The sequence below is a fragment of the Thamnophis elegans genome, chromosome 4 (genome assembly GCF_009769535.1).
Source record: "Thamnophis elegans isolate rThaEle1 chromosome 4, rThaEle1.pri, whole genome shotgun sequence".
Taxonomy (NCBI): Eukaryota; Metazoa; Chordata; class Lepidosauria; order Squamata; family Colubridae; genus Thamnophis; species Thamnophis elegans.
The window spans coordinates 5,864,598-5,883,245 of record NC_045544.1 but is presented as its reverse complement, the minus strand read 5'-3'; the positions used below and the strand labels follow the sequence as shown (position 1 = coordinate 5,883,245).

Here is an 18,648-nt window from a genome sequence, read left to right as displayed (position 1 = left end):
CCTAAGAATCTCCATAGTCAATTTAAGGTGGTTTTGTTATTTCTGACTTCGTTTTACACCTTAAAATAATCTTACATTATTAAAAAACAATACATTTTGACTAGCTAAATCCAAATTGAATGTAACTACGGTGTACATTTCTTAGAAATAACAATTTTCTTCGACTGAAATAAAGCCCATCCTATTTTAACTGACTTGGCTTGACAGTATTTTTAAAGCATATTTTTTAAAAAAATCTTTTTCAGGCCGTCTCATTGAACAACTTGAGTTAACCTATGCAAGTTCTCATCAATTCCAACAAATGTCTAAAGACTTCCAAGCATGGCTGGACACAAAGAAACAAACACAAGATCGCTCTCCTCCCATTTCCACTAAACTAGAAAGCCTTCGGTCTTTCATTGAGGATCAGAAAGAGTTTAAGGCCGCGTTGTCTGACCAGATTGGCTCCTATGAAAAAATAATTTCAGAAGGTGAAAACCTGCTTCAGAAGACTCAAGGGGCAGAAAAAACTGGACTGCAGTCCCAGCTCAACAGGCTCAAAGCTAACTGGGATGAGCTGCATAAACAAGTGAATGAAAGGCAAGATAAATTGAATGATTGCTTGGAAAAGGCTCTCCGATACAGAGAACACGTAGAGGTCTTGCAACCCTGGATAACCAAGTGCCAGAATAATTTAGCAGAAATTAAAATAGGTATCGATCCTGTTGAGATAGAGGATTCCATTGCTCAGGTGAAGATTTGGCAGAAAGATTTGGACAAACACCAAGGGATTGTTGAGCTATTAAGTAACGCCGCGGACAGTTTTCTTAGCGCCTGTCAAACTGATAAGGATATTATTGAAGAGGAAAAGAAACTATTGATACAGAAGATGGATACGATCACAGAACAGTTACGTATTAAAGCAGATACTCTGGAAAAGACGTCTCGGAGATTAAAAGAGTTTCAAGAATCATCCCAGGAGATTAAGGAGCAGTTGAAGAACACCAAGGAACAATTAGAAACGCACAACGCTCTTAAACCTCAGACTTACAGTAATAAACACTTAACTATTATGCAGACTCAGCAGAAAGCCCTTCAGACATTAAAGTCACAATTGGATGTGACGAAAAAGCTTGCCCAAGATTTGGTAGTGGATGCTTCTGATTCAGCAAACGTCTCTGACATCTTGTTGCAGGCAGAGTCATTAGAAGAAGAATTCAACACGGTCAGCCGGCAGGTTGAGGACGAATGTTCCTTCCTGGAGACCAAGCTCCAAGGAATCGGACATTTCCAGAATACCATTCGAGAGCTGTTTTCCCAATTTGCAGAGTGTGACGATGAGTTGGATAGCATGGCTCCTGTGGCCAGGGACCTTGTCACTCTGCGGTGCCAGCAAGAGGGCATCAAAGTTTTCCTCCAGAAATTGCAGGAGCTGATCAGCAGAAATGAAAATGCAAACAAGGCGTGTAAAGTGATGCTAGCAAGCGAAGCAGAGGCTTCTCCCGATCTCGCAGGTATAAAAAGGGATTTGGAGGCTCTGAATAAGCAGTGCAACAAATTACTGGACAGAGCGAAAACCAGGGAAGAGCAGATCGAAGGGACTATTCATCGCGTCGAAGACTTTTACGGCAAACTGAAGGGATTTGCCAAACTGCTTGAGGAAGCTGAAGAGCACGAAGAGTCCCAAGGCCCTGTTGGAATGGAAACAGAGATTATTAATCAACAACTGAAAGTATTTCAGGTAAGACAATTCTCCCTATAGCTTTGGAACAGAGCTGTCAAAATACTGCACGCAGCAAATTTGTTACCACTGTTAACTCATTATCTGTCGCCCGACATGTTTGTGATTGATGAGTTCAGGCTTCGGTGTGTATGTGTGTGTGTTAAAAATTTTGGAGTATCCACAATTTTAGCTTTGGTTTGGTTTTTTTAAAATCATTTTTATACACGTGCAAACTTTTGCATGTCTTAAAACTTTTTGAAATGTTAGGTTTTCTGCACACAATATGCTTGTACTGTTGTTTCCCACTCTCCGATGCCACTCTCACTGGTTTCTATATGCTGCAAAGTTGTTTCACTGTGTTGGTGGAGGTTCCTCCAGATTGTGTTGTTGTGTTGATGATAGCACTGCCCATATAATCCTGAGTGAATTATAATAACATTGTGACTGGGTATAAATGTAAAGGAAATAGAATTGGATTTCATCTTGGCTTGTGTAGGTCTATATCTCTTACGTGGTCTTTCCCTTTTGGGGGAATAATCCCATACAGTGAAGGCCAAAATATGGTTCTCATCTCAAAAAAAGGAGCTGCTTTAAAAGTTACAGTAGACCTTATATATAGCCTTGATGAAAGAAATGTCCTTCTGGGTTCGGCTCCAAGTCGGAGAAAAGACACTGGAGACACGAAGGCTGCTTGGAAAGATGGTTTTAATGGTGGACAGGACCACATGGCTTGAGCCCTGAACAGAAAAGGTGATCACATGCTTCAATGTTGGTGGAGAAGAAGAGAAGGGCCGAGGGAGGGGCTTGCTAGGCTTTTTATAACCTGTTCAGTCCCATCTCTCTGTTTCCTGTTCCTGCGTAAGAAATGTATTCTGATTGGTTGTCAGACTCCCATGGGGCCATGCAGGGGCAACTCTCTGGGCTGTGTTTTGAATCCAGGTTTGGTTGAATTCTCAGATGCCATGTGGTCAGTTGGGGCCAATATTATCATGCTTTCCTGTAGCTGAAGTGGAGAAGTCTATTATGTAAAGTGGACTAGCTTGGCCTTCTTAATGGCCCATTAACGAAGTGGGGGTGGGCAGGAAGCTACAAGCAGCTATTCTGACTTTTAAAACATGTTTCTTTCTTTTCACATCCAGAGAAATATTCTGCCTTTTCAATATTTCCTAGGATATTTCATTTTTCTGGGAGAGGGCTGGGGGATAACTTCCTACAGCCTTTTGGTGTTGTTCTTCTGGTCTGCTTAGATACTTTCAGGAACAGTTGAAGGGACAGTGGATTGTACTGGTAGCCTCAAACCATCCTTCTTTCCATATCCAGGTGAAATGCAGGGGAAATAGTAACCTGAGAGACAGATATTGTGTGGGGAATTCAGTTTTGTTTACCTCTTACACCAAGAGCCATTATACCGGCATGCAAGAAGAAGGAGATGCAGCTCCGATTAGTGCTTTAATATCAAACAATTCCAAAAGGGAGACAATAAAGAAAGCTGGAGGAGGAGGAGGAAGAGGCTATATAATTTGTGTCCTTCTCAACAGCTGGCACAGACACATACATTTTCATACTTAACATCAGGGGTGGGTTTCTCGCCCCGTTCCAAACGGTTCGGTTGGAATGGGGCCGGCAGCGTCCTCGTGCACGCGCGCGGTGTACGCATGCGTACTAGCGTCTGCGCGACGCTCCAGCTGCTCCTGGACGATCGCGCAGGCGCTGTATGTGTCCTGCGCATGCGTGGAAGCGCAGAACTCGTCAAAACCGGGTAAGGACCGCGGGTGGGCAGGCGCGCCCTTCGCCGTTCCCGGAAGTTACTTACTTCCGGGTTCGGCGACCAACCGGTTCGCAGGGACCGCCGCGAACCGGTTGAAACCCACCCCTGCTTAACATATATTGCAAAGTCCTAGGTGGAGCCAAGCCAGACATTTCTCCCAGGGGATTGTCCAAGAGTCACAACCTGGGACCAGGCCAAGGATTATGTACTCAGGAGGACCTGTCTAAGCTAGGTTCCCAAGATCAGGGAAAGTGCCAGTCGGTCAGGGAAACACAAGAATGCGGAGGTGAGGCTAGACAAAGGGCAGTGAGCCAATAGCTTGTGTAGTTCTGCTGAAACACAGTTCTGGTTTCTATCTTCTAACTCAGGCTCTCTTCCAAAAAAAAAGCCTTCTGGCAGAATTGATCACTAGAATCTCTAGTGAGTCCAAGGAAACCCAGTGTGGAAGAAAAAGAAATTAACCTTGTGTTGGACTTCAAGGCATAAACTTGAATTTCATAAGCTGTTCGTTAGAACTGCCCCGAACAATGCTGTAGGCTGGAAAAGTCCTTAGTCCAGTGTTTCTCAACCTTGGCTACTTGAAGATGTCTGGACTTCCGTGGCACAACAAAACCGTGCTCGACTAAGCCGCGCCCGATTAAACCGCGTCGCTGATGTCATCAACAGGGCGACAACAGCGAGCGCGGAGAAAGAAGGGCGCTTTAAATAGCGTTTTGAAAGCAAGCCGATTCAAGTTAAGGTAAGGGTTAGGTTTAGGGTTAGGGTTAGGGTTAGGGTTAGGTTAAGGGTTAGGGTTAGGGTTAGGGTTAGGTTAAGGGTTAGGTTTAGGGTTAGGTTTACGGTTAGGTTAAGGGTTAGGGATAGGGTTAGGTTAAGGGTTAGGTTTAGGGTTAGGTTAAGGGTTAGGTTTAGGGTTAGGTTAAGGGTTAGGTTTAGGGTTAGGTTAAGGGTTAGATTTAGGGTTAGGTTTAGGAATAGGTTTAGGGGGGTTAGGTTTAGGTTTAGGGGTTAATTTTAGGTTTAGCGTTTACAGCGTGCTTCTGTCTCCGCGCTGTTGTCGCCCTGTGATGACGTCAGGTACGCGGTTTCGTCGAGCGCCCTTTAGTCGAACGCGGTTTTGTGGTGGAACCCTGGACTTCAACTCCTAGAATTCCCCAGCCAGCGAATGCTGGCTGGGGAATTCTGGGAGTTGAAGTCCAGACATCTTCAAGTGGCCAAGGTTGAGAAACACTGCCTTAGTCTGTAGAGAACAGAAAACCAAGCGAAATCCTTTTTTTGGGGGGTCTGCTCTATTAACTCAGATGAGACTGATGTAACATGCTTAACCCGGGGCTGACCTTAAAGCTTAAGCTGCTTCAAAGTGATCCCACCGTATTGTTACCCAAGTCTTAAATTAAATTCAAATTGTTTTATTACAGCCCTGAGGCCAGATACAAATAAGATATTGAATTAAAAAAAAAAGTTTTAAAAAGAAATTAATGTGAATATATACATGAAAAATAAAATAAGTGAAGTTTTACATGTCTGTTTGTGTTGAGAGAGAAAACAAGTATAATAGGGTCTCAAAATAATTAAGAACATAGTTACTAAAATAAATCCACTACTATAAGAATTTCCAATCCTAAGTATAGAGTATCATACAAATGGTAGAACAGAACTGGGCAACGTGAGAGGTTATTTTTGAATCCTTCCTGGAGGGTAGTTGTCTAGGGCTGCACAGGTACACCATTTCATTCCAATATGGCTGTGGTTATTTTGGGGTTGAGTTCAAGATACTTCTTATTTTTAAAGCTCAGGGGTTTGAAGTTGCTTGAATGTGCAAGATTGAATCTGGATTGATTACCAAGATCAGAGATATTTAGTCTTCTGAGCTTTTAGTTTAGTTTAGTTTAGTTTATTTGTCTTGTATGCCGCCCACTCCCAAAGGACTCCGGGCGGCTCACAATAAACAAGGGAAGGGGATAAATAAACAAAACAACACTTTAAAATATACAACATTCACAGTTACCGTGGGGCTGGATATTTCACAAGCCCCCCGGCCTGCTGGAGCAGCCAGGACTTGGTGGCTTTGCGGAAGGCCGGGAGGGTAGTAAGGGTCCGGATCTCCACGGGGAGGTCATTCCAAAGGGCTGGAGCTGCAACAGAGAAGGCTCTCCCCCGGGGAGTCGCCAGCCGACATTGGCTGGCAGATGGAATCCGGAGGAGACCTAACCTGTGAGATCTAATCGGTCTATGGGAGGTAATCGGCAGGAGGCGGTCTCTCAGGTACCCAGGTCCAATGCCATGTAGGGCTTTATAGGTGACGACCAGCACCTTGAAGTGGGTCCAGAGACTAATGGGTAGCCAGTGCAGCTCGCAGAGGATAGGTGTGACGTGGGTGTACCTGGGTGCACCCACAATCGCTCGCGCGGCTGCATTCTGGACTAACAGAAGTCTTCGAACACTCTTCAAGGGCAGCCCCATGTAGAGTGTGTTACAGTAATTTTGGCCTCATGCTAGAGCCCATCTTCAGGGAACTTCTCTCTACTGGAATATGTGCTTTGGGCTAATTCTAATTCTCATGCATTGACATCTCACACAGACATAACTGGCATAAGCAGATGATTATGATAATTAATACATTGGAACCTTGATAATTAAATGATCGCTTTCTTTCATATATTTTCAATGGCGCACTCCAGTAAGTGTCTGTAATCTTGCTCTTTTCCCCAATCTCAACACGAATATGGTTGGAAAGAGAAATGAAATACCTTCAGTCGTGGCGAGTTTTGTAATACATACATGGCAACATCACTACAAACATTTCATGAACTGATTGACGCCTGACACTTCTAGGAAGCCTTTAGAAAGGGTCAAAGACAGTTTGAAAAACTTGTGCTAATATGTCCAACCGCTGTCCATCCTCTTGCCTTGTTTTCAGGGATGGGATTCAAAAAAAAGTTACTACTAGTTCTGTGGGCGTGGCTTTGTGGGCATGGCTTGGCGTTCTGGGCATGACAGGGGAAGGTTACTGCAAAATCCCCATTCCCTCCTCACCTCACTAACCTTTTCAGTTCCGTTCTCCTGTTCAGGGCAACGAAAGAAGATCAGCTGGGAGGCAGCGGGATGTGTGGGGTGGGGCCAGCCTATTTGCTAGTTCTCCGAACTACCCAAAATGTCCACTACTGGTTCTCCAGAACCTGTCAGAACTGGCTGAATACCACCTCTGCTTGTTTTTTTGTTCATTCATTCATTCATTCATTCATTCATTCATTCATTCATTCATTTATTTATTTATTTATTTATTTATTTATTTGACATATACCGCTTCATAGGGCTTTCAGCCCTCTCTAAGCGGTTTACAGAGTCAGCATATTGCCCCCAACAACAATCCGGGTCCTCATTTTACCCACCTCGGAAGGATGGAAGGCTGAGTCAACCCTGAGCCGGTGAGATTTGAACAGCCAAACTGCAGAACTGCAGTCAGCTGAAGTAGCCTGCAGTGCTGCACTCTAACCACTGTGCCACCTCGGCTCTTGAGAAACACATGGGAATACTTTCTTGAAATGAATAGCATAGTCATGATCAGATGGAGCTTCCTAAAATATAAGTTTGGAAGCTTATTTAACAGGCCAATAGACAAATATCTGAATTAGGGGATGGTAAACAGAACAGGGGATGGGAAAAAATAGTCTTTCACGATCCCTTTTTATGGGAATATTTTTTCTTCAGAAACGCGTTATTTTCCTTATTTAAAATGGTTATTCTGCCCAATGCTATCACTCTGCTTTGTTTTTCATTTTTAATCCGAGTCAGGAGCAATGGTTTACATTCTTGCGTTTGTTTGATTTTCACAGTGTAGTCTGAGAACCAGGAAACTAAATATAAGGGTGAAACTATCAATTCCATTTCCAATGGCCCGAACTGAGATATAACAAAGGGCACATTGTTAGTTTTTCAGGGGAAGTCGTTAAGTAGAATTTTAATCGTGTGTGTGTGTGTGTGTGTGTGTGGATTACAAATATCGAGTGAAGGAAATGTAACTTTGCATCCTTTTACTTCCAGAATGCCCGCTGATGCCGGCAGTAATTGTTTATGAATAAAGACCAGCCTGTTAATTTAAGCTGATTTTTTTTTTTAGTGTTGGAGACAGTTTTTAGTAGCCAGGACCATCTTGGAGAGTGTCAGGTTACTCGGCTTGACATTTTGATCCAATTATCATGGTTTCCGACTCTGTTCTAAACCATTACTTTCTCCCTTTTTCCCGTCAGGGTTACAGAGGGATACCTCTGATGAGTTGAATGCTGATAGGAACTTGCTCCTCTGTTTATCCCCCCCCCTCCCCAAAAGGGCAAAAAGACAAGAAAAACAGTAAAAGTGAGACATGGCTAAGCCAAGCCATGTGAGGCAGGAAGCGTAAGGGCGGGTGTGTGTGTGTGTGGGGGGAAAGCTGAGAGGTCAGACTCTCCTACTAATGCTCTGTTAGCATAATGCTCAGGGAGCGAATGGGTTTAGCAGCAGATGTTGTCCGAAGAACAGAAAGGGTGTTTCTTTTAAGCTCACTCTAGGGAGGACGATGCCTGTCAAATCAGAAGAAACCAGGGGGGGATAGAAAGCTTCCCAGCCACACTGGGCAGCATGGCTGAACATTTACGGCTGGGAATTTCCTTTTATGCCTTCTTCGCTACGGCTAACGCTGATCCGAGCGTCGACCGGCTGCTCTCTTCCCAGCTCCAATGGAATCGGAAATCTTGCTAGCTTTAAAGAGAATGTAAATCCGTCGTGCCTTTGTGAAAAGAGAAACGTTGTGGCTTCCGGCTGCACTGCCGCCTTACAGAGGATAGCCAGTTTGAAGCAGAACGCTTAAAGCGGGTCGGAGAGAAGTTTTCTTCCGTAGCCTTCTTTTTTAAAAAAAATCTCTTTTCATTCGGCTGCTCAGAAAACGTCACATTCCATAAGGGAACTTCTGAACGCTTTGCACAGGAACTTTTGGGACGCAAGGAAGAAACTGCTTTTCGAGTGGAGATTTATCCTCTGATTCTTGAATGTACCTGGTTTACTTCCTTTCTTGAATTATATTTTTTTTCCTTGAAAACTTTCCCAAGTGCCTTTCGTCGTAACATTTTTGTCTGGATTGTTGGTTCTTTTTTTTCTCCCCCTCTCCTCTTAAAGGGTTTCTTCGGCATGGCTTATTGATAAAAGAAGATGGGTTTTTCCAAGCCTTTTGAATGGATTACAGTTAGCCACTTCCTGAAGATAATATGGTACCTGCTTGTAAAGATGATTTCCTTTGACGACTCAATCTGGGGATTTAAACGCGCACATTTTAACCTGAGAAATGAAACGGAGAGATCCAAGGGAAGGTCTGACTATTTGAGCCACTTAGATTTTGTCGTGGGCCGTTCCTTTTTTTTTTTAATGTATATACTTGAGGCAGTGTTTTAAAGTATTCAAAGATAGCCCCCCCCATCCCCCCCCACCCTCGGTTCCCTCTTTTCTTAAGCTCAGGCACTTTATATTTTTAGGAAGGGAGCATTGAAATCACCACCAGGTAAACGTATACTTTTCTTTGATAGATGCACTGATTATAACCTTATCCACCTCATAAGTTATGTTCTTGATTTAGTATGTACTTAAACGTTCTGCTCTAAGGCAAGTTTACTGTAGTGGCATTTCGGGTCTCTTTTTATCTGTGTATTGCACGACATCGCTAGTAAAGACATAGGAGGAGCACTTGGGCAAAATTCTGTAAATAATTGCAGAAATGGGAAAGCCACTGAGCAGACCAGACTGTTTACGCCAAAATCCTCCCTGTGTGGGAAAAGGTGAGGAAGAGGAGGATATAAATATTGAGGACTGCTATGTTCCTCAGAGGTCCATCTACGACACGGTTCGGCTGAATGAGCAGATTGATTCGGGTTCCAAAGGCAGCCTTTCCTCCAGGCAGTTCTCCGACCGGACCTTGCCGTATAGTCACAGAACACTGGACCTCAGCACCTTGTGCTCCAACGGTGCGCTCTCTTCTTCCAGTGCGTTTGAGCTGAGGGGACGGGAGACAAATAAGCTAGATGAAAAAATGATTTTTGACGCACTTAAGCTGAACGGTGACGTCATCCGAACAGCTGGCGTGTCCAGAGCAAAGTATCACACAGAGAAGAAAGAGCATAGGAGGTCCTGGAGGATGCTCGTCTTGCCAAATTTTGCCGACTCTGCAAATAAAAGTGAATCCTCAGTTGTCGGGGCTTTTGAAATGACAGGCTCAGCAGGGAGAAGCCAAGAGGAATATGGCACAAGTTCTCTTACTTCAGAAGATGACGATTCAGGTCTGTCCAGCCCTCAAACCGAAAGGGAAGGAAAGCAAGCTGGGCTGTCAGAACGACCCCATCTGATTAGAAGCCTGTCTTCCATAGAGGACATTCAGTTGATAGGCAGGTTTGGAACATTTTCCTCTCCCGTGTCTAGCAGTGAACATAACACCTCAAGGAGTTCCCCTCTCAATGGGCCCAACCAAGTGAAGTTGCAGGATACTTTACACGCAAAGCATAGAGGAGGGGAATCTCCGTTGAGCCTGGAAGGTCACCAGGAAGGAGGAGATGGACCTTTTAATCCAGGGACTTCTTCACAAAAGGACATCTTAGCAGATGTAGAATGGCTTCGGGAGAGTGATCGAGAGTATGACATCACTGCAGATATTGTAGACGGAAAGGACTTGAAGAACAGCTTTGAAGTTAACGAACCATTAGAAAACCGTGACAGGATGATTGAAAAGGATATTTCACCTCAGGATATGGATACTTATTATGAAGATGGAAGTATACCTGCTGATAAAATGGACTTAGTAAAACATGCACACGTTCACCAAACAGAACACAACACGATACCTAGAGGTCCAAATGAAATTCAAATTTCTGCTCAGGCTTTAGAACTTGAGAATACCTCATGTCACCAATCGAACGCGGTGAGAACTGACGTCAGTTTCAGGGTTACAGAAGAAACCTTGGATACAGTTTATAACGGGCTGAGGTCTAATAAGGTAATTAAAACATAAACGCCTTTTGCAATGTTGCTATTGACGTTTCCATTATTATTTGGGTTTTCCTTCAGTGATCGCCGCCTGAGCGTTTATGCCCGGGTTTGGTTAATCTTTCCAAGAAGGTGCCTAACATCATTTGGTGGACATATGTCAGAAGGCAGAAAATGGCAGACGATCATTTTGCTAAATTGATTTAGGGGTAATTTGTGACAGGGTCGATTAGGTCCAGCTGTTTCGGCTTGGTTATTTATCGTCCAGATGGGACCTGCCTCCCTTCAGGTGAAACGCTTTCATGATGCCTTGATGTTCAGCTTCTCCCCCTTCCTTTTCAAGGCAGATAGGCCTGTTCCTCCCCCCCCCCGCCCCAGCTGATAATCCTCTACACCAGTGTTTCTCAACCTTGGCAACTTGAAGAAGTCCGGACTTCAACTCCCAGAATTCCCCAGCCAGCGAATGCGAATGCTGGCTGGGGAATTCTGGGAGTTGAAGTCCGGACATCTTCAAGTTGCCAAGGTTGAGAAACACTGCTCTACACGTTTCCCTAACAATAACTTATTTGGGCTTAGTGAGAATTGACTTCGGAGTAGGCAAGTGTAGGATTGAACTATCAACTATAAATGGCAGTGATTGTTGTGGTTTTCAAATCATGCAGATTAAAGACAAGTTACGTGTATTCAAATGGTTTCTTTGCATCTTCATGCCAGGACATACTTCTGAAGTGGCAGGGGTTTTACAAGAGTCATGCTTATTGGGCCAAGATGGTAGAAAAGCAGGAAAGTAGACTCTTATGAAGAGAGAGAGAGTATTTTGTAAGTTTCATATTTTTAAATCTTGTTTCATCCGATTTGGTGATAACTTACTTTATCTCAAAGTTTGTTGGTAAGCTTTTCCAATGAAGCTAACTCCTTGTATTCACATATTAATGATATATTGCTAAACCGTTCTGAGGAGATACTTGGCTTCGAATGTTGTGGAATTACTTTTAAGAAATCTGGATTTTTGAAACAGAGGTCTGTATCCAAAGAATTGTGAGACTAGTTTCTCAGAGTTAAAATGTAGCTGGAGTTTGTATTTTCCTGTAGTAGGATGTTCTTCTTTGTCTTTGGAATTTTAACAGGAACTTCAAATATAATTTAATGTAAAAACCTGCGGGAAGAACAAGTCAGAAGACGAAGTTGTCCTGAAATTACTAGCTGAATGTCACTTTTTGCATCTCAGTTATCACTGATAGTTATTTATTGCTGTAAAGCAGGGATGTGCTTAGATATGGCCCACAGGACCTCCCTGGAAACAGTGAAGGGTCGGCCCGTGGTGCCTCTGCCAGCGAAAACGGAGCTCAGGAGGGACACAGGTGGCCCTCCAGAGCTCTGTTTTCACTGGCAGAGGGTTGCAGGAGGCCATCGCAGCCATAATGGATTTTGGGAGCCCGTTTTCACTGACAGAGCGCTTGGGCCACCACGGGTGTCCCCGACATGAGTGAAATTGAACTGGCCATGCCCCTTGGCCATGCCCCCTGACCCCCCCCCCCGAGGTCAGACACAACCCTGATGCAGCCCTCAATGAAATCGAGTTTGACACCCCTGCTCTAAAGGGAATCTTTTAGTAGGTAGCCCTCGATTTTATGAGCACAATTGGGAACAGATATTCCACTGTTAAGCAAGGCAGTTGTTAGAGCAAGTTGCCATAGTTGCTAAGCAAAATCATTGCAGTTGTTAAGTGAATCACACAGGTCATCCAGCTTCTCTCGTTGACTTCGCTTGTTGGAAGCTGGCTGGGAAGCTCGCCAATGGTGATCGCATGACTCTGGAAATACGGTAACCATCTAAGTGCATGCTGGTTGCCAAGCACTCAAATTTTGATCATGTGACCCTAGGAGTCCTGTGACAGTCATAAGTCCAAGGACTGGTCGTAATTCAGTGCTCTTGTAACTTAAACAAAAATCACTGAATGAATGGCTCCTAGTCAAAGACTACCTGTACTATACTTTGTTGAAAAAGGCAAGAGCTTAATGCCCTACCCATGGGTATTAGAGATCTAGATGTTTCTTTGCAAAACCTTTGTGAAGTTGCCAGTGATGATGTTTTCCTGCTTATTCCGAAAACCTTATTTTTTTATATTCTTGAAATGAATGAAGGATTGGATACATCAAGAAGAGAGTTATGTTTGTAATGTGCTTTGCATTCCACAAATACGCATAGCATTCTTGGTGGCTACCAGGCATCTTCCCTTTAGCCCATAAAAAGATGGTTAAAACATGTAAAGAAAGGCATCTTTACATGTTTGAGATTAATCCCATATTTAGTTTTAGCTTCTCTCTTGGTCAAATCTGTAACTATTTCAAGCAGGATTCTTCTATTTCGTAGTGTACTTTCTTTGTAGCCAGTGGTGGGTTTCAATTTATTTTAATACCGGTTTGCACGCACTCGCGCCACGCTTCTGTGTCTGGCGGGTAGGTGGAGCCTCCCACCACCGCCACTACTGGTTTACCCGGCAAACCGGCAGAAACCCACCCCTCTCTATTATGAAAATTTGCAGGATTTCTTTGTAGCTTGAATTCTTGTTTTTTTGTATATACGTTTCTAATAAATTAGAACGTGCATTATCCAGTTGATAAACAATTGATACCTCCCAGTTTTCAGACTTTAATTTAGCGGTCTCCAACCTTTCCAGCTTGGCAAACCAGCAGAGGCGGCAACAGCGGCGGGAATAAGGGATGGTTTCCTGTGTGCGCACCACTTTCACAAATGCAGCTTCATGCACATGTGCGTGCTCATCCACCACTTCCGCAGCCTGGTTCCAAAATGCCAGGGGTTGGGGACCGCTGCTTTTATTGGCATTGCATAGATTTGCAAGGGATGTTGAAATCCCTTAACTATGGCTGCAAGCCTTTGAGGCCAGCTTTCGAGCACTTTTCAGACTGTCATCTTTTAAGATGATAAAACTTATCATAAAATTCCTTGTAATTGGGGGCATAAGTATGAGAAGATGGTCTACTATATATGTGTAAACTTATCTCCTACATACGTACTAACAACCAGTGACGTGCGGTGAGGTTTATGGCTGGTGAGGCAAAAAGAAAGAAAGCGGCTTTTGCCCACCCCGCCGCTATGTCCGACATAGAGGCGTCCCGCTCTCCAAATGGCTTGCCTTTACATTAGCTCTTGCCTGCCATCATGAAAATGTAAAAATATAAAAGGAAAAAGGCAAGAGCTGCTGAGGTCAGGCTGGGTTAGCTGCTGCCAGAGTCCCCAATGGATGACTCTGCTTAACTGGTATTGGACCTGGGTACTTGAGAGACCGCCTGCTGCCAATTACCTCCACTAGACCGATTAGATCCCACAGATTAGGCCTCCTCCGAATTCCATCCACCGGCCAGTGTCGACTGGCGACTACCCGGAGGAGAGCCTTCTCTGTGGCTGCTCCAACCCTCTGGAACGAACTCCCCGTGGAGATTCGAACCCTCACCACCCTCCAGGCCTTCCGCAAAGCCCTTAAAACCTGGCTGTTCAGACAAGCCTGGGGCTAAAGAACTATTGCCCCCGTCTCGAATTGGTATGACTGTTGTGTATTTTAAATTATGTATTGTTTTTGTGTCGTTTTAATTTTCTGTTTGTATCCCCCTTCCCTGGTTGAGTTGTGAGCCGCCCTGAGTCCCCTTCGGGGGAAAAGGGCAGCATATAAATAAAATCAACATTCAACATTCAACTGTTTAAAAAAGCCTCTTAAAAAAACGCCCTCTACAGGAGGAGGCGAGAGAACCACGTGCCTCATCTACATAAGGAATTTTTCGGCTTTTAACCCTTGCTTAACTCTGCTCGAGTGATCATAAAGTCAGACTAAACGAGGCACGTGGTTCTCCCGCCTCCTCCTGTAGAGGGCGCTTTTTAGAGGCTTTTTTAAACAATTAAGCACTAAGCAGAGTCATCCATGGTGACTCTGGTAGCAACTAGCTCAGCCTTTTTCCTTTTACATTTTTTTTCTTTTCATGATGACAGTGGTGAGGCCCTGCCTCCCCTGCCTCCCCGTCACTGGTACTAACAACACTTTGACTAATGGAAGTTACACTATTGGTGTCAATTTGCATTAGTTGTGTTAATTGCCACCAATGGCAAATGTACCAGTTATCCTTAAAGCCCAAAGTGCCAGAGGGCTAAAGGTTGCATATTATTGGTCCCAATTAATTTTGCCATCTCAATAACTGGGGAATGCTTGCTCTTGATTGCCTTTTCCATATCCTCGGATGACTCTTGAGACCGATGGATTGAGTTCATGATATTTACCTCCTTTATTATGGTGATACTATGGTTAAACGAAACGGGAATCATCTCAAGGAAATGCAGCAGTGCTATTTACTATTGGTTTTATTGTCACTTTTTCTGAGTGCTGCTTTTTAAAGGATTATGCTGCTGTTCATGGCTTTTGCACCAGAGTTAAGACCAAATCCATTTCCATTGCTGCAGTTGCCTTGAGGTTTTTTTTGCCATAAGATAATACTGTTTTAACGCTGGACCTGCAAATCCAGTCACCCATCAGCCGCTTTGAAGTAATGACAAGCTCCCTCAGTTACATCTAAGAGCACTGGACTGCTTTTAAACTGCAGCTGTGCAGAATACTGCACCTGATGCTGATGGTGTTCCGATGAAAGGATTTCAAACTATTGTCACAGTTGGGTTATAGGTAGGGAAAAGTCGGTTGCCCAGTGGTGTGTGTTTCCAAAAAGTACGGGTGTGAGCCGCAAGAGTGGGATTCTACCGGTTCGGACCAGTTCGTTTGAACCAGTAGCTCCGACGATCAGCTGGGAGCAAACTAGTTCTCAATCAAATGGGCCCACAAGCTTTAGCTACCTTTATCTTTGCAGCTGAGTCGCGCGGCAGCAATCCGGAAGGTAAGTATTTTCTGAATTACGCAGAAGCGCTCAGTGAACCGTTTGCTAAACTGGTAGGATGCAACCCCTGTGTGAGTGTATCAGTGGTGGGTTTCAAAAATTTTTTGAACCTACTATGTGGGTGTGGCCTCCTTTGTGGGAGTGGCTTGCCGGCCATGTGTTCGTTCTCTCTCTCTCTCTCTCTCTCTCTCTCTCTCTCTTTCCTTTTGTCTCTCTGTCCCCTTTTTCTTTTTTTCTTTCATCTCTCTCACTTTTTCTTCCTTCCTTCCTTTCTTTCTCTTTCTCTTTCTCTCTCTGTTTGAGTCTGTGTGTATGTGTGTGTGTCTTTGCCTCTCCCTCCCTCCCTCTGTGTCTCTCTATGTGATTCTCTCTCTGTGTCTGTCTGTCTGACTGTCTGTCTGTCTCTCTCTCTCTCTGTATCTCTCTCCTCCAGTGGTGGGTTTCAAACAATTTTGGAACCTCTTCTGTAGGTGTGGCCTGCTTTCCAGGTCCAGTGGTGGAACCTCTTCTAACCGGTTTGGGAGGTTTGACGAACCGGTTCTACCGAATAGGTGCGAACTGGTAGGAACCCACCTCTGGAGTGTCAGCAAAACAGTTAGGTAGGACTTTGGAATAACATCTTCAGATTACTTTCCCTAATAAATCTCTTCGGCCTGGCATGAATTGCCATATAGAATACTGATTTTGGGGGGGTCTCTGTGTTAGGAGAGTTAAACATTAGGATTGTTGATGCTTTAAAGATGAGAGGGAAAAGGTATTTTGGGTGGAATGGGAGATATTAAAACAGCCGTAGTCTTTTTTTTCAGGGTTCCTTATGAGCCTGAAAAAAAGATACATCAGTTTAAGAAATCCAGAAGTAATGAGATTTTTAAAGTGCTAGCACTTATTATTTTAATCTTGCACAGAAACTGGAAAAGATTCAGGCTGTTTTGCTAGTGGAGAGAGAGAGAGAAGTGGCATTCACACTGAACCGAAGGTCTGAATCCCTTCTTCCAAATCATTTTTGAAACATCCATAGCTCTGTTAAACTCAGATCATTATGGTCATACTTTCACTTTTTACGTAGTGTTCGTTACCTCTTTTATAATAACTGTTTGCCAATCCTTAGTGCGTGTCTCTCTGTCTGTCTGTCTCAACATTTAAATTTACCTTGAATTGTTTTAGGCTATTGCGTGCAATTTTACACGTACATTTTACATATAAACATTATCTTTCAACCCAGTGCATGCTGTGTGTTTTGACTTCAGATATCTGCTCCAGTTGCTTCTCTTGTTCAACATGCTGCTCCGGGCTCTTTTGTCCAAGTAATGTTGCCCTTTACTTTATTTTCCTTTTCCAATTGATAGGCGTTTGAGAAAGAAGAGATTGAACCACTGCAATTTAAGCAGCAGGAGGTAAATTGGTTGGGTCAAGGCCTTATTCAGAGTGCTGCTAAAAATGCAAGTACTGATAACCTTGAGCGGGATCTTGAAGACGTCAATACAAGGTGGAAAACTCTCAATAAAAAGGTACTAAGCTATGTTTTCACTGTAAATACTTGTTGCTTTTACTGGGTTGTTGTTTGCGGATAACTCACCACAAAGTCGCTAAATAGTAGGCCCTACTGCAAATAACATGTAATCTCCTAAATCTGAAGCATCACCTAGGCTTCAGCAGTCATATAGTGTGACCCGACAAAAGCGCGCCCGACAACAGCGCGCCGACAAAACCGTGGCGATAAAACCGCAATGTCGATAGCACGCCCACAAAGGCGCGCCGACAAAAGAGCGCCAACAGAAGCGCCATTACGGTTAAGGTAAGGGTCGGTGAACCGGTTAGGGTAAGGGTTAGGGTTAGGTTTAGGTTTAGGGTTAGGTTCAGGGTTAGGGTTAAGGTTAGGGTAGGGGTTAGGTTCAGGGTTAGCTTTAGGGTTAGATTTAGGGTTAGGTTTAGGGTTAGGTTCAGGGTTAGGGTTAGGGTAAGGATTTGGGTTAGGGTTAGGGTAGGGGTTAGGTTCAGGGTTAGCTTTAGGGTTAGATTTAGGGTTAGGTTTAGGGTTAGGTTCAGGGTTAGGGTTAGGGTAAGGATTTGGTTTAGGGTTAGGTTTAGGTTTAGGTTCAGGGTTAGGTTTAGGGTTAAGTTCAGGGTTTGTTTTAGGGTTACATTTAGGGTTACCTTTAGAGTTAGGTTTACAGCGCGCTTCTGTCGGCATGCTGTTGTCAGCGCGCTTCTGTATTCATTCTTCAGCGCGATTTCGAACTTGCGCTTTTGCCCCCGCAGTTTTGTTGGCACGCTTTTGTCAGGCGCGCTTTTGGCGGTGAACCGTCATATAGAACTCCTGAACTCATAGACTAATATTTCTCACATGAACACAAAATGTTAGTTTAAAATGACCTATCAGTAGCATTACACATGGTTTTGGTAATAATTTGGAAAATATATCTGGATTGAACAGGATGGTAATATAGTCCCTGTCTACATCTCTTAAATTGAGGGGTCAAAAGGCTGCTCCCATAGCTGTACTCTGATTGTGGGAAAACATATTTCTCCTTTTGAAGAGTTGCAGAACAAGAATTGCCCTGTTAATTCTCTGCATCTAACAGTGTACCAAAACATCAAACCTCCTAGGCCAGTCGCATTATATTGTATTAATATTTTTTTTCAAAGAAATTATTGCTGTACTTAGGAATTTTCAGTGGTCATGTATCAAATGAGAAAGGAATAATTACTCCTTATTATTACAATAAATATAAAATATTTGTCATATAATGAATATAATAACATGATAAACTTACATTCAGAGAATACAAAAAGTCAGGACTGATCGACAATTTATTAGATTAAATCTTCAAATGAATTGTTGATAGGGCCTGATTTAGGTGTTCTCTGTATGTAAGTTTAACATGTTATTTGATAAATATTTTATATTATAATAAAGAGATAGTTGTAACATAAACCTCTATACATTTATTATGGTCAAAAGTTTAATATTTATTAAAACTTTTAATCATCACATTCCTCCATCTTTTTTTTTTTGATTTGAATATAAAAGATTACATAATGTTAGACCTATCATGTCTACTGATAACACATAAAGTCAGATAATATTATTTCGAAAATCTTGGAAAATATAAGAAAGTCTAGCCCCACCCGGAGTCCTTCGGGATTGGGCGGCATATAAATTTTAATAATAAATAATAAATAAATAATAATAAATACCCTAAACAGACCATTGTTTTATTAATGGAAAAAACAGCTAGCAAGTACAATGCAATTTTCTGTTCCATACTGATTGAAGGAGA

General features: G+C 43.2%; 1 protein-coding gene across 6 annotated transcripts in view; it reads left to right on the top strand.

The window, feature by feature from the left end:
* The window catches only part of DST (dystonin), a 175,041-nt gene that overhangs the window by 57,728 nt on the left and 98,665 nt on the right, over positions 1–18,648 (top strand). For all 6 annotated transcript variants that reach the window (XM_032216300.1, XM_032216299.1, XM_032216297.1 and 3 more), the window contains 2 exons: positions 246–1,720; positions 16,714–16,875. In XM_032216300.1, the coding sequence (XP_032072191.1) occupies positions 246–1,720; positions 16,714–16,875 (1,637 nt within the window). The remainder of the gene's footprint in view (positions 1–245; positions 1,721–16,713; positions 16,876–18,648) is intronic.